This window comes from Acanthopagrus latus, chromosome 2, assembly GCF_904848185.1.
Source record: "Acanthopagrus latus isolate v.2019 chromosome 2, fAcaLat1.1, whole genome shotgun sequence".
NCBI classification, from domain to species: Eukaryota; Metazoa; Chordata; class Actinopteri; order Spariformes; family Sparidae; genus Acanthopagrus; species Acanthopagrus latus.
Window position 1 is genome coordinate 9,421,969 of NC_051040.1, and position 13,707 is coordinate 9,435,675.

The 13,707-nt window shown below is 43.0% G+C and overlaps 1 protein-coding gene across 1 annotated transcript in view; it reads left to right on the forward strand.

Moving 5' to 3' along the window:
- dph1 (diphthamide biosynthesis 1) overlaps window positions 1-12,272 on the forward strand; it is a 62,307-nt gene extending 50,035 nt beyond the window's left edge. Inside the window, exons 9-12 of the mRNA XM_037083526.1 lie at window positions 539-639; window positions 7,506-7,584; window positions 10,861-10,989; window positions 11,341-12,272. Coding sequence (XP_036939421.1) covers window positions 539-639; window positions 7,506-7,584; window positions 10,861-10,989; window positions 11,341-11,421 — 390 coding nt within the window. The 3' untranslated portion in view covers window positions 11,422-12,272. The remainder of the gene's footprint in view (window positions 1-538; window positions 640-7,505; window positions 7,585-10,860; window positions 10,990-11,340) is intronic.
- The last annotated feature ends 1,435 nt before the right edge of the window (window positions 12,273-13,707 follow it).

The window sequence follows — 13,707 nt, forward strand, 5'->3', positions numbered from 1 at the left end:
TGTCCAGGCACATGAAAGTGTCAGGAGACTGAATATGTGTAATGATGTTGGAGTAGAGACGTTGGTCTTTTGTTCTGAAATGAGCATGTTGAGGTGGTTTGGGCATCTAATCCAGAGGCTTCCCTGCGGAGGCAAAATATTCTGGAGGGATTAGACGTCCCTCATGGCCTGAGAATGCCAGAGGGAGCTGGAGGAAATGCCTAAGGAGAAGAATCTGTCTGCTACCTTGCTCAGCTTGCTGTCACCACCCTACAGACTTGGCTAAGTAGCAAAAAAAAAAAAGATGGGTATATGAGGATTCAGAGACTGAGAAGTGGATAAAATAGTCTTGCTGAGATTGGTAACAGCAGAGCAAAAACTTTTGGACGACCCTGCATTGGAACGCTTACAGGTTGTGGGTGGAAATAATGTGCTATGTGATTTGTAACTTTACCATTTGATATAGTGGAGTCTCACAACCCAAGAGAGAATTGTGTTTGATGTGTGTTTTACAGACCCTCTCCACTGGTCCTTTTGTTTTATTTCTTTCTCTTCCCAGCACCTGGAGTCGAGGCTTGAGTTGCTGGGCAAGTCCTTCACTCGAGTGCTCCTGTCGGAGATTTTCCCCAGCAAGCTGGATCTGATGCAAGATGTAGATGCGTAAGTATTAAGACCACACATATGCACACACTAACACACATGAAAATTGGGTCACGCGCTATTCTTTGAATCAGATATGCTTGAAGTAAAACAGTGTCCCATATTCCACCAGCCTTGCAGAAAACAGTCTGAATTTTATAAGGTCAGTTTTCGCTGCAGAACACAAATGTAAAAAAATAAGTCAAACACCTTAGTTAAAGGATAATTCCTCCAATGTGATGTATTAAATGGTGTCTATAGGTCTCGGGGAGTACTACTCCATATGTGAAAAAAGTGGTATAAAGAATTTTTGGGCTCCAGAGGAAACCTTAATATTAAGATGCATTGTGGGTAATGTAAGTACCAAGTTTGAAAAGGACGGATGGAACAAAAGCAGGGATATCTGTGTTTCTGTTGTATCGACTTTGATCGTTTCTTTTAAATCTGTTCACATCAAGTCCAACAGTGTTACAGGAGTGCAATGATAGATTAGTGGAGACATTACCCACAATGCAACTTAGCCACAGAGTGACATCCCCTGAGGCAATTTATCATATTACACGCAGCCTCCTCTGGAGCCACAGAAGACTTGATACTACTTTTTATCATCACCAGTGGTACTCCCCAAGACCTGTAAACACACTTTTAATGTGTGAAATTGTGGAATAACCCTTCAAGTGCTGGCTGTAGCTTGTTTAAGTCTGATCAAGTGGCTACTCTGGTCTGTTTTAGGGATAGACCAATTATCCGCCTGGCCGATTTTTAGACCTGATATTCAGTCTTTTTCTGAACATCAGAATCAGTTTTTATGTTTTCTTTCACCTATTGTGTCCAATTGCAGATAAAACAAATTGATTTAAAAAAATAAATAAATAAACTACCACAACTCTGTTACAGACATTCCACTCTTTCTGTAGGCATCACTCTGTAGTTCTCACTCAATTTCCCCAACACTGTCCGATTGGTGACATGTCACAAGTAATAGCTGGATCAACTAACAACAAGCAACTAGTAAAAAAAAGTTAACAGATATATGCAATGAATTAGAAAGAGGAATAATTGCCTCGCAAACGTAGCATAGTGGAGCTATAAAGTAGCATGAAAACGAAATACTTGAGTAAAGAACTTTTGCAAATTGCGGTGAGTCAACGACTACCCTGAGTTTTGACACTAGGATTTTCATTGTTAATGCAAATGTTTATCAGTTTCAAACATCAGTCATCGGTCTCCATAATTACTAATAATCAGTATCGGTATCTGCCCTGAGAGGTCCATCCCTACTAATGACAGCTCCAGTGCTTTGAGCCATACCACAGTGCATGAAACATCTCAGAGAGAGGCAGTGAAAAGGTCGCTGCTTCATTAAAGTCTTACTTTCACTGTCTTCCACGCATCACTAAAAATACTTAATGTCTTCTGCTCTTTATTTTTTTCATTAGCAAGTTCTGTGTCATAACAAACTGGTAATTTATCTTCCACGTCACGGCGCCCTGCAGACCTCCAGTGTTATGATCAACAGCAACTAGTCACCTCAAAGTTGCCATCAACAACATTTGAAATGTATTCTGTAAGCATCATTGCACACGTAAGTGGGGAGTCAGCATAATTTGCGAGCGCACAGTATAATAACAAGGAGCTGACAAACAGGACTCTGGAGTGTATCGCTTCATAGACAAAATTGGCATTCACGTCTTGGTGAGATTCCATAGTTTTGCCTCTGTAGCAAAAACAAATTGTCCGGAGTAATGAACTCGGATGCTTGATACCATTCTCCTCAGCTTTGACACACCGGGGCATAGAAAGAGGGATTTTATATACTTGAGTCATCTATTAAACTGCTTACTTTTCAGTGTGGTCTTGCAATGAGATCCAAATTTAGTAAAGATTAGAAAATATATTGTGCTCTATTTTGCTGATCTGAACCAGCCACATAATGAAAATTCACTTGTTCTCTTACGTACTATGAAATCATCGGTGAAGTGTGATGTTACAGAAACACGTTCCTGACGTGCTGCGATATTAGCTGCCACTTAAAGCTGTTATAAATCCCAGCAACACTCATTCCTGTCTTCCTAAAATAACCTCCTCAGTTCCTTCAATGGAACATCAAGCTCTCCGGCATTGAGGTCAGTTCTCCGATTTATTGGATTTCCAACCAATGGCAGAGGTGAAGATAGACAAAGGGTTAGTGAGACACTGATGTGCAACAGCCCCAATAACACACACACACAAACACACACACACACACACACAAATGCGCTCCCCCCTCACACTCCCTCAGATTGGCCTCTCACTGTGGAGTAATGAGAGGTGTGATGTGTGAGGGAGGAGTGGGTGAGAGAGGGACAGAAGGTCTGAGAGAGATTGAGAGTGAGTTGGAGAGAGAGATAGAGAGATGCAGAGGTAGTTGAGGGGGCTGTGTTTGGAAAGCGAGCGATCATGGTAAAAAGCCTTTTTTTTGTTTTTTTTTTGTTTTTTTTCTTCTTTTGTTTTTTGGCTCTCCTCTTCAGACTGACGTATGAGTGCAACTCCGAAATTATGTAAGTCAGACACGATTCACCCAACCAAAACAAACCCTCGTTACAGACCAAAAGCTTTTCAACTAGGTGAAAACAAATGTGTTCCAATGCAAAGTTAAGGCCCACTGTGTGCATGTCTATCAGATAGGAATAAACTATATACATTTATGCACAGTAAGTACCCCGTAATAAATCACATTTAGTGAGAAATGTTTTTAGGCTACCTTTATTTGAACAAATGGGGTGAACAAAATATGAGAAACTTATTTTAGTACAACCTGATACAATTTAACATTGTATGATTTTATCACCTTGTCATTACAACCTTCATGAAGGTAATGTTTATGGCAGGACTGGAGCTTAATTAAGCCACCAGGACGAACAAACATCATCCATTTAATTTCATTTATGTTAACCTTTAGCTTAGCAGAGGACAAACTGAACTGAGCATTCATTACAACTATGCTAAATTTGTGAGCAAGTAATCTGTGGTGAAAATCAGCAGGAGGATTTGCTAATTAGCTGTTAGCAGCTAGTGGCCAGTGTCACAATAAAACCCAAACCAACGCAGTTAACTCACTCTGAACAAGGGACGAATCCTATTTTTTTCCCACATAATGCTAAACTGTTTCACTAGTTATCCAGTGCCAGTTAGCTGGTTAGCTTGTGGGCGGTCTAGTCCGGCTGTGTGTTTGGCTAGTGGAGCTAATATCTTACAGAGCTAACTGCTAAACAACCATCAGAGCTGAGGATTTGTGTTCAGTAGACCATGAAGCATTAAACACTGAACTGCAGTTTAATAGGACAGCACAACAAGTTTACTCTAAACAAGTGTTCTCAAGTTCCAGTCTTCAGATGAGGAGGCTGGAGTCTGGAGGTAAAAGTGCATTGAATGCTAATACTTTTAATTAACAAGGCAATAAAGCAAGGACACAACATTTTGATTTGGGGACAGGTTTCATTGTACCGAGCTGGGCATTGATGGAACAAGTTCAAAACTGGTGCCGATTCAATACCTGGGTTTCTGTTCTTTTTCTAAAACAATACTTTTTTTTCCAGTGTGTTATTTTGATGGATGAAAATATGTAGTTTTTAAAAAAAAACCTTTTTTTCATTTAACAAAAGAACAAAACCTGCATGCCAAATACAAAGCAGTCATTGAAGAACTTTGTCTAAAAAGTAGTCTAGAATTGGCAAAATTGTTACTTCAATCAGAAAATGAAAAAAGAAGCAATCCAAAACAAAAGAAAAGAGAAAGCATTTGATTAGTAGCTGATGGCAATAATGCATCAGGACGGTGCCTTTGTCCGTTCAGAAAAAAACTGAATCCAAGAATTGAAAGTACATTTTGGGAGATATGATTTGCTGACGAGATTATTTACATCATCAATCATACATGTTAACTCAAAGTGTGGTTGTACAGGACAGAGTGGATAATTTTCTTAATTAGTTTCTCGTTTGTTTTTCTTCCCTTCACTGCTCAGAGTCGTTTGTAAGAACACAAGCATCCTTGCATAAGGTACAACAGGCACGAGTCAGAAGCTGCATTGAACGCAGCTGTGTTAAAGGGGAAACAGAAGGAAAGAGAGATTGAGAGATAGACGGCGGGGTGGTGGAGGACGCATTAGTGCTCAGCGCCAGCCGACACAGCACACTGTACAGAGCCCACCCCCAGGCTTTCTCTGTCATTAGACACACACATATTCACTCATGTAAAGAGAGAGACACCATTAGCATATGCTCTTAAGTGTGTAATTAGCCTGTCCCCAAGCAGGTTTTAAACTATTGTACAGATATCTGTACAGCGCACACACTTATCTCAACTAGACCACAATTGCCACCCAGTGTTCTGCAGGCTTTCATCTTTCTGTTCGTTTTTTTGTTTTGTTTTTTTTTTGACTCCTTTTGAAATCAAATTGTTTGTTTTAATTCAATTAAGTTATGCCGTTGAAGGTGAGCAGTTTTCATTTGCAGTGCTGAAAGGTTAATTGTTCTTGCTTTTTGCGGCCGGTCAAAACTGTGAGTGTAAATCAAGGGAAGCCATGCAGGTGGAGGTCCTCCTAACAGTGTCGGCGTGTAATGGCCCGCAGCAGGTAATGCAGCGAGGCCAGGGGCTGGAGCTCACATTGCATAGCTACATGTCGCGTGGCCTTACCTTTTATGTATCGCAGCACAGATCCCACTACTTCTGTATCCTGCTCCTCTATTCTCCACTAAAGGAAGCAGATTGTTAAGAAGACGAGGTTTCCATCAAACTCTTATTCATATGTTGCTGCCTCTGCACCTCTTTTTTTCCCCCACCTTCCTTCAGATCTCTCAGTTTCTCTGGACTGCTTGATGTGGGATATCCACTGTGATGGCAAGATTGAGGGCCAGATAGGAGCTGGAAATACAATTTGTGGCTCATTGTCGGGGGGCTGGGGGGGGGCAATACCTGGCGAGGAAGCATGCATTTCACTGAACAGCACCAGCATTCAGTCATTCTCTGTGCTAATATTAGAAAAAGTCCCTTCTGGCTCCATGTGCCAATCAGCTATGTGCTGCTTAGGAGGGATCCTCTCTGCCTTCCCTTTCATGCTCTCTGTCTTACTTTGCTCTCAGACCCTTCTCTCAGCGTTAGCCCCAAGGATTTAGCAGAGGAGTCTTGGTCTGCCTATTAATCACTCTCCCTCTTTTTAACCACTCCCAGTGTTCTTCTCCGCTCATTATACGCGCAGACAGATACATATAGCATAAGTACCGCGCATAAGTGCTCATACGCATGTTCGCGCAGAAATGCAAACGTCAGACTTCCCCTCTGTTATTAACTGCTGCGTTCTGTGTGGGCTGAGGCATTTTTTTTTTTTATCCATTTGCAGTGTTTGGCTACGTAAAGGGCTCCAGTTATGAACAGCAGCTGGTGGACTTAAAGGTCATATTTCAGACTCCACATCTCCGTCGCAACTCAGCAAACTTAGGTCTGTGGAGATTGGGGCTCGGTGTAAATATCTCTGAGTCAGGAAATTAGGGGGGATGAATAAGAAGTCACTCTGAGGGGGGAGAGACATTTAAAAAGAAAAAAAAAAGTGTTATTTGAAAATGAGAAAATGCCATGCGTATGCCCAGAGGGGGTGGAATATTTTCTGTGACAGAAAGCAGAGTGGAGCGAGCGAAAGTCAACAGTGCAATCAATTCCGCAGTTGAGAAATGGGTGTGAAAGTTGGAAAACGAAGTGTAGACAGATTGGGGGGGGTTGACGCAGTAAGGCCGACGTGAAAGTATTTAAGTGATTACGACAAAACTTCCTCCGTCCCGTGCGTCTGTTCACGTCTCGATCTCGAACATGTGTACTCTTAATGACATTTACCTAGATCTAACGTTATCTCCGGGGCTTTTGATATGCACTGCAGCTCAATTCATTTCTGTCAATATTTCTGATGGAGCTCCATCATTAGGATAAGGGACAAGGGAGGGTCCGCTCCCTCAGTGGAGATGGAGCTGTGGATAGCATTGATCCGTGAAAGCTAACCCCCGTAGCCCCAGCCGCTTCTCTCCGTCTCCATTTTCCCCATTGTTCATTTTTTTTTTCCCCCTCCAGCTGTTTACATCCACGCCCTCCTCATCCCTCCTTCGTGCATTTTCCAGAGTAAACACTTTCCTCCCTGCCAATCTTCCTCCTCTCCTCTGCCTCTGTTCTCTCTCTTCTCTTCTCGCCTGTGCCTCTTCAGCCCCCACTCCCTCCTCTCTGATTCTTCGTCTTCCTTATTGCTCTCTCTCTCCCCATCGCTGTGTATCTGTGCCCTTCTCTCTCTTTTTTTCTCACCTCCCTCTCTCCCTCCCTCCCTCCCTCCCTCTCTCATACACAGCAACCCCCACCCACCCCTCTCCACCCTCACCCCTCTCCACCACCCTGTCTGCCAGCTATGTAGGCTACCTCCGTGGAGACCGGGCTGGTACAGGTTTTTTTATTCACACTCACCTCACCTCTCCCTCTTTTTCTTTGACTGTGTTTCTTCTCTTTTCACCTCCATTCACTTCTTCCCCTGTTTTTCTGTTTATGCCTCCTGCAACCCAGTCCCCCAGCTCGCCTCCCCTCCACCACCACCACCACCGCCACCACCTCCCTCTGTCTTTTCTTCCGGCTGTGCATTCAGACGGCGTAGCATGGCTGTCTTTAGAGCGCTTGCAAATCAGGACAGAGCTCCCCAACAGATGCTGGAGATCAGGTGGAGGGAGGCTCCCTGCACAACCTCAGTGCATCACGTACCAATGTGCAGGGTGCAGCCGCAGATGCGCCCTGCCTGTCTAATAGGATCTCGGTCTCTCGCCTCTGTTTTTTCGCGCACACATTTGCAACTCACTCATGACGTACCTTCTCCTTCTCCACAGGTGGATCCAGATCGCCTGTCCACGCCTCTCCATCGACTGGGGCACAGCCTTCTCCAAACCCCTGCTGTCCCCATATGAGGTAAACTCGCACCCTCCCAGCGAGATCACAGCTGCCACTCTCTTATCAGAGGAGGCACATGCATCGCGCACACACACACGGACCTTCAAGTGAATGAAGGTCTGTGTGTGAATTTGACTCATCAAGGCCTGCTTGTGCTGGAGACAGGGTAGCGCGCCTCCTCCATCTTTTCCCTCCCTGCTATAAAGCACACCAGGACACACACACACACACACACACACACACACACGAAACAATATCCGCAGAAGGCTAGCCCCCCCTACTGGCCACATGACTGCTCAGCCCCTCCCCTCCCCTCCCCTCCGCTCCCTCTGCCCCCCCCCCCCCCTGCAGCTGTCTTGTTTTTCCAAAAGGGAGAGAGAGATAGATCGGACAGCAACCCATAAAGATCCATTTCAAAGCAAGTGTTTGTTTGTGTGCCGCCGCAGCTGCCGTACCAACTTTTCTGATGGCTTTGGCAGTTCTGTGTGATTGCGTGACTCTGGTTAGCATTTGATGCTGACTATTAATTCAGTCAATGGTTCCCCCTCAAAGATGTGCTACTGATTTGAATCCCTGTGAAATGGCTGTGAGGGGAATTGCTGTCTTGAATATCGGATTGTGATTTTAAAATGGTTGCTGTCTTTTTTTTTTCTCTCCCAGCTACACGTCTTTGTGCAACTGCTTTTGTTCCGTGCATACGTTTCAGAAAGTGGCCATTAGGAATAATGATAGCATTCACCTTGGATGAAAAAGTGAGCATTATTTTGAGTTGTTTAGGACCGAGGTCTATAATGGGGCATGTAAAGTCTGAATTTCTCCCCGCCGGTAATGAGGAAAGCAGCAATCTGTTTTCTTAAGCCCCTTTTTGTTGGCTCTTGCTTTGCTCTCCCCGTCAGCTATTTGGGAACAACGTCTGTGCACTTAAATAATTTGCAGCTGTGTCTATACGTGTGCTTGCTTGTGTGTTTTTTGATAAGTCTTAATTCAGCCCCCTTCATCTAATACCTATGAGTGTTATATGTCTGAGTGCGCTGTGCTTTTCGCTGTGGCATTTACAATGACGATGAAGGGGGGAAACGGGATGGGAGGGTGGAATGAGCGAGGAGAAGGGCGGAGGGTGGAGGGTGCGGGGGGCAGCAGCATTTATTTTCAGTGCGTCTCATGTTATATTTATAGTCAATAAGACACACTTGGCTCTCCTGTCAGAGCAGGGATTAGCAGGAGAAGCTAGCTTCCACAGAGGGAGGCTGTTGGTGAGAGAGCGGCAGCTAAAAAGCTAAAGCAATGAGAGGCTGATGGAGTAAAGGGCACAGGAGGGGAGGAAATGAAGACACAGATGGATGTTAAGGGAAAGAAGGCAAAAAAGAAATAAGACAGCAAAAGATGTACCCCAGTGTACAGTTTGTTTTTGAAGAGGAAACACAATGCACAATAGTTGACCCACATGTAATCGTTTCCATCTTCTCTCTCTCTCTCTCTCTCTCTCTCTCTCTCTCTCTCTATATATATATATATATATATATATATATATATATATATATATATATATATATATATATATATATATATTTTATATATATATATATATATATATATATATATATATATATATATATATATATATATATAAAAACTGATTTCTTTTTCTATAAACATAATGTGGAGCACAGCCTCAGAGTTACAATTATAAAACAAGGAGGAATAGAAATAACTTAGTTTACCTAATTATGAATTGAAACAAGCTTCATTTGTGGGAATGTTTAAAGGGCAGCTCTGCCAATTTTACACAATGTAGTGTGTTTAGAGGTCTTGTGCAGTATATTTGAAAAAAGTGGGTATAAAGCCAGAGGAAGCTGCATGTAATCTGATCTAAACTAAATGGTTGCCTCCAGTGATGTCACTCAGAGGCTAAGTTTCATTGTGGGAAATGTAGGCGCCAGGTTTTGAAAAGGAAGAACACTGTGTGGGACAAAAAATGGCAATATTTGTGGCTCTGCTATGCAATGCTTGAACAGTGGACCACTTTACAGAACTTGGTGCCACTGAATGACAATAGAGTTCTCAACAGGTCGGGCTGGCACAACAAACCCAACCGGACCCGCAGGTTCAGGCTGGGTTCGGGCCAAAAACATATGCAAACGAGTCGGGTCGGGTCCGTTGAGGACATGCCCAAGATAGATTGCATATCATAGAATGATAACATCGAAAAAAGAAAGCTAAAAAAAGATGATTACAAGATAAGAAACACATTTAAAACATACACACTTTATTACTCAAAAACATTTAGTGCAGAACTTGTTTTTCACACAAGTCAGCACACAGCTAATGCTGAATTCTGTCTAATCTATATCAATCACTCAATAAGTCTAGCAATCATTTTCTATCTAGTATCTCTATCTCTACTGCTGTGGATTGTATTCTTTATTGTTTCTTGTTGATGTGAAGCTGTAGAAAGCATATTTAAACAGAGTGTTGTTTTCCTGTTTGCTATTTGAAGATGCAGCCAGTACATAAGAGAACACCTTGTCAGTGTTGGCGCACACCGCACGCTAACAAAATAAAGTACACCCAGGCTGTGTCACAGTGATGAATTACGTCCCACTAGAGGAGAGATTTCATCACTTTCAGGCTGCACTTTTCATGTTTCCTTTGAACTAAATCCTCTGATGGATCAAATAACCTTTTGGAGTTTTATGATATTAACATGACTTGTTTTTCATCATATTTCCACACATTTTCTGACTTATTCCAAATTGTGCAAAAATGACACGAAGGTTTCGGTCTCCGAGTAAGAATGAGCAGTTGGATGAATGGATAAACAGCATTCAAAAAGATTTGTTCTTTCATCGAGCATGCTTGTTTATTCATCTGTTTAGTCATTCAGCTGCCCTCTCCATCATTCACAATCAATATTCACCGACACACCCTTTCCATATGGAGCACTGTGCGCTTATGTCACAGCACTGTCATGCCACTGCCGTTGCTCTTCCTCTAACATCTGTTGTGTCATGCAGTGCAGCTGCATGGGGATAACATGACATCTCTGCCTGTTATCTAAGCTTAATATTATGACACCTGTCTCGTCTGGTGTGTCTTCTCATCACTCCATGGTTTCCTGCAGCTGGTTTGCCCAAATACTGCAAAATACAGCCACAGATAGCGGCGAGGAAAAACAGCAAGAATCATTTAGCACCTCGCACACGTGGGCTGTTTTTTTTTTTTTTTACACTTTAAGGTCGTCGAGCTTCTTGTTCCTTCTCATCTTTATGTAATTTGTGATTATCTGTCTCGCAGGCAGCTGTGGCTTTACAGGAGGTTGGCTGGAAGGAAGTATACCCCATGGACTTCTACTCCAATCAGAGCCTGGGGCCGTGGGCGCCCAACCACCCTGACAACCAACCTGTGCGGCCCACTCGGAGACAGGTGAGCCAGGGCGGGAGATAAAATAATGAATGACAGGAGGGAGTGAGGGGAGGGAGGGAGGGAGGAAGGGAGGATGGCTGCAGGTGTTCACCTTGTGTTTGAGGACTTTTATCATTATGTCACCACACTGACACCCAGTGGCACAATGATAGCAGGACATGGAGTGTGGACATCTTTATTAAAGGCGTGGTTGTGACCTTGACCTTCACAAATCTTCTCATTTATTTACAAAGGCAGCTAGATATCCTGCTGTTTTGCTACAGTAGCCATTGTGCCCCATATTACCCACTAATCTCTCTGAGGTAGGCACTGTTGTTGTTCCAAGTGTTAACGCTATCCCACTGCTTGCAGAAACAAGGCTCAGAGCCAGCCCCTCCTACCAAGCAGTGTGGGCAGAGCCAGTGCGCCCCCTGTGGCTGTCAAGGGGAGTGATGCATCGTGAGCGACTCTGTCTGTGCAGACGACTGAAGGGGAGGTCAAACCAGAGAGGGAGGAGAGCCTGTTTTTGTCCAAACAGTCAATCAGCCAGCAGAGCTAAAGCCAGAGAGAAGCCCTCAGCCGCTCCTCAAACGGATTACCAGCCATAAATAATCCCTCGTTCTACAGCGCAGCAGATCAAACCAAAATTCATTGCTCTTATTCACGTACCCTGCATGTGTTCTGAGCTCAGAATATATGTAACTGAGAGCGTTGCCTGCACGTCAGGTTCCCATGAAGGAGCCGAGAGAGGAGATCTTCCCTCACAGGGGAAATGTGTGGGCCTCTCTGTAATGAAGACACTGCTTTTGTGATTGTTGAAGAGAAAGCACGCGAAAATGACCTTGAGCACGTTGTACGGAATTAAAGAGGCAATTGTCAATGGTAATGTGGGTGGCTCTAGTCAGATGCAATCCCATCACAGGAGTTTCAGTCACAGACATATTATATGCAGCACTTTATTTGTTGTACACTGTGTGACTTTTCACAAGGATGCTGTGATGAAACACGGTATAAAAATGGGATGCATTATGACATAACCCTCTCTCACCGTCTTGTTTTTCTACTCAGTTTCTGAAACAATAAATCAGAAAAGTAACCCTGCGTCTTTATGAGTGCATTTGATAAACGCAGCAGCATGCTGCGGGAATGGGTCTGAGTTTTGTTTTGTGTTTTTTTGTTTTTTTTCAAGGCAGAGGGTATGAGTTTCCAGATGCATGCAGTGCTAGTCACGACTGCTCTCCATCCTCATTTTTTATTGATGGGGGAGTCTGTCAATAAGTAAATAAATAAATAAATGAACACTCTATTGCCGTTTGGCAGCCACTGCAGAAAGTGATTGACAGCAACGCACCGTGGCTTCCAGCTGATCCTGAGAACTTGTGAACCTTCTGCAGACTGCAGCACATCCTCTCAGGTGGTTCTGATCTTTTTTTTTTCTTTTTTTTTGCCTACAAGGCTTCTCTAGTCGGATCCTGAATCTAATTTTCACCGTAGCATCTCCCTGGCAACAGAGGCCAGTGTGATGCAGCTCGTCCCGCCAGATGTCCGTATTCCTCATGATGTGTCTCACATGTCCCACTGGTGGCTGTTATTTTGGAGAGCTCAGTACTTGCTACATTGCAGTGTGTGATGTGCGCCGGTCAAGAATAAATTACTGGGCAGCAGAGCCGACTCTCTGCTGATGTTTGATTTATTTTTTGGCGCAATCTGTCGAGGGGGGGGGGAGTTTGATAAATCCTCTTTTCCTCCCATCTAAAGTGCACAGTTTTTAATCTCACAGCCCAAAGATTTGCTTTGCTTTAAATATTAATTACTTACTGATTTTAACATCAGTAAAAGAGGATGCTTTTAAAAAAATATTCCCCATGGCAAGACATATTTTGGTGTGAGAATTTAAAGCATTTCAGATGGAAGTGATGGGTATTTAAATATCATAATTACAGTCAAATAGGGCACTTATTAGATCGCTAACAATATTAGAGAACAATACAAGTGTCTGAATACTGTGATGTATGCTTATTATCACTGCTGATTATTCTCAGAGTCAAAACTAATGATAAACTCGCGTAAGTGTGTTTCTGGTAGATCATTTATAATGACTTGAAAGTATTAAAGATTGAATTGATTCTTTGTGTGTGTCTGAACCATTGGTTATAAATCATGTTTTATCCAGGCTCTTTTTTTTCTTTATCAAGTTACTGCATTTTGTTTTGTCCCCTTCTTAATAATCAGCAGTTAAAGGTCTATTAGTGATATAGGAAAATGCAAATATATATTTTCCTTTCACAAGTTTAACTGTGATCACACAAGTAGTCTCTTGCTTCACTGTCTAGTCCATTCTCAATGTGTGTGCACTCGAGGCTTTGAGTTTCCACGTCACACTCGCACATGCTGAATAGATGCGAAGGATTTGCTTCCAAACTGCTTGTGATGTCACAAATCATGCTCATAGACCCGCCTTTCAAAATCTGCACAGAAAAGATTTACACTTTCAGCAATGAATGTAAAAACAGCCTTTCGGTGTCACACATTCTATACAGTGAGGCTCGAACATTCAACTGTTGCAACAAGAAGAACATTTTCTGACTAGAAGGGAGGCTTTACAGAGATGTAATTGCTGGTAGAGCACAAAGTAGAGCTTAAAGTGGTCCAAATTTGTACCTGTGTAAAATATAGACTAATACAAAATGTTGGAAGTTGCACCAAACCTCCTAAACTCAATTAAAGTAGATGTCTGAG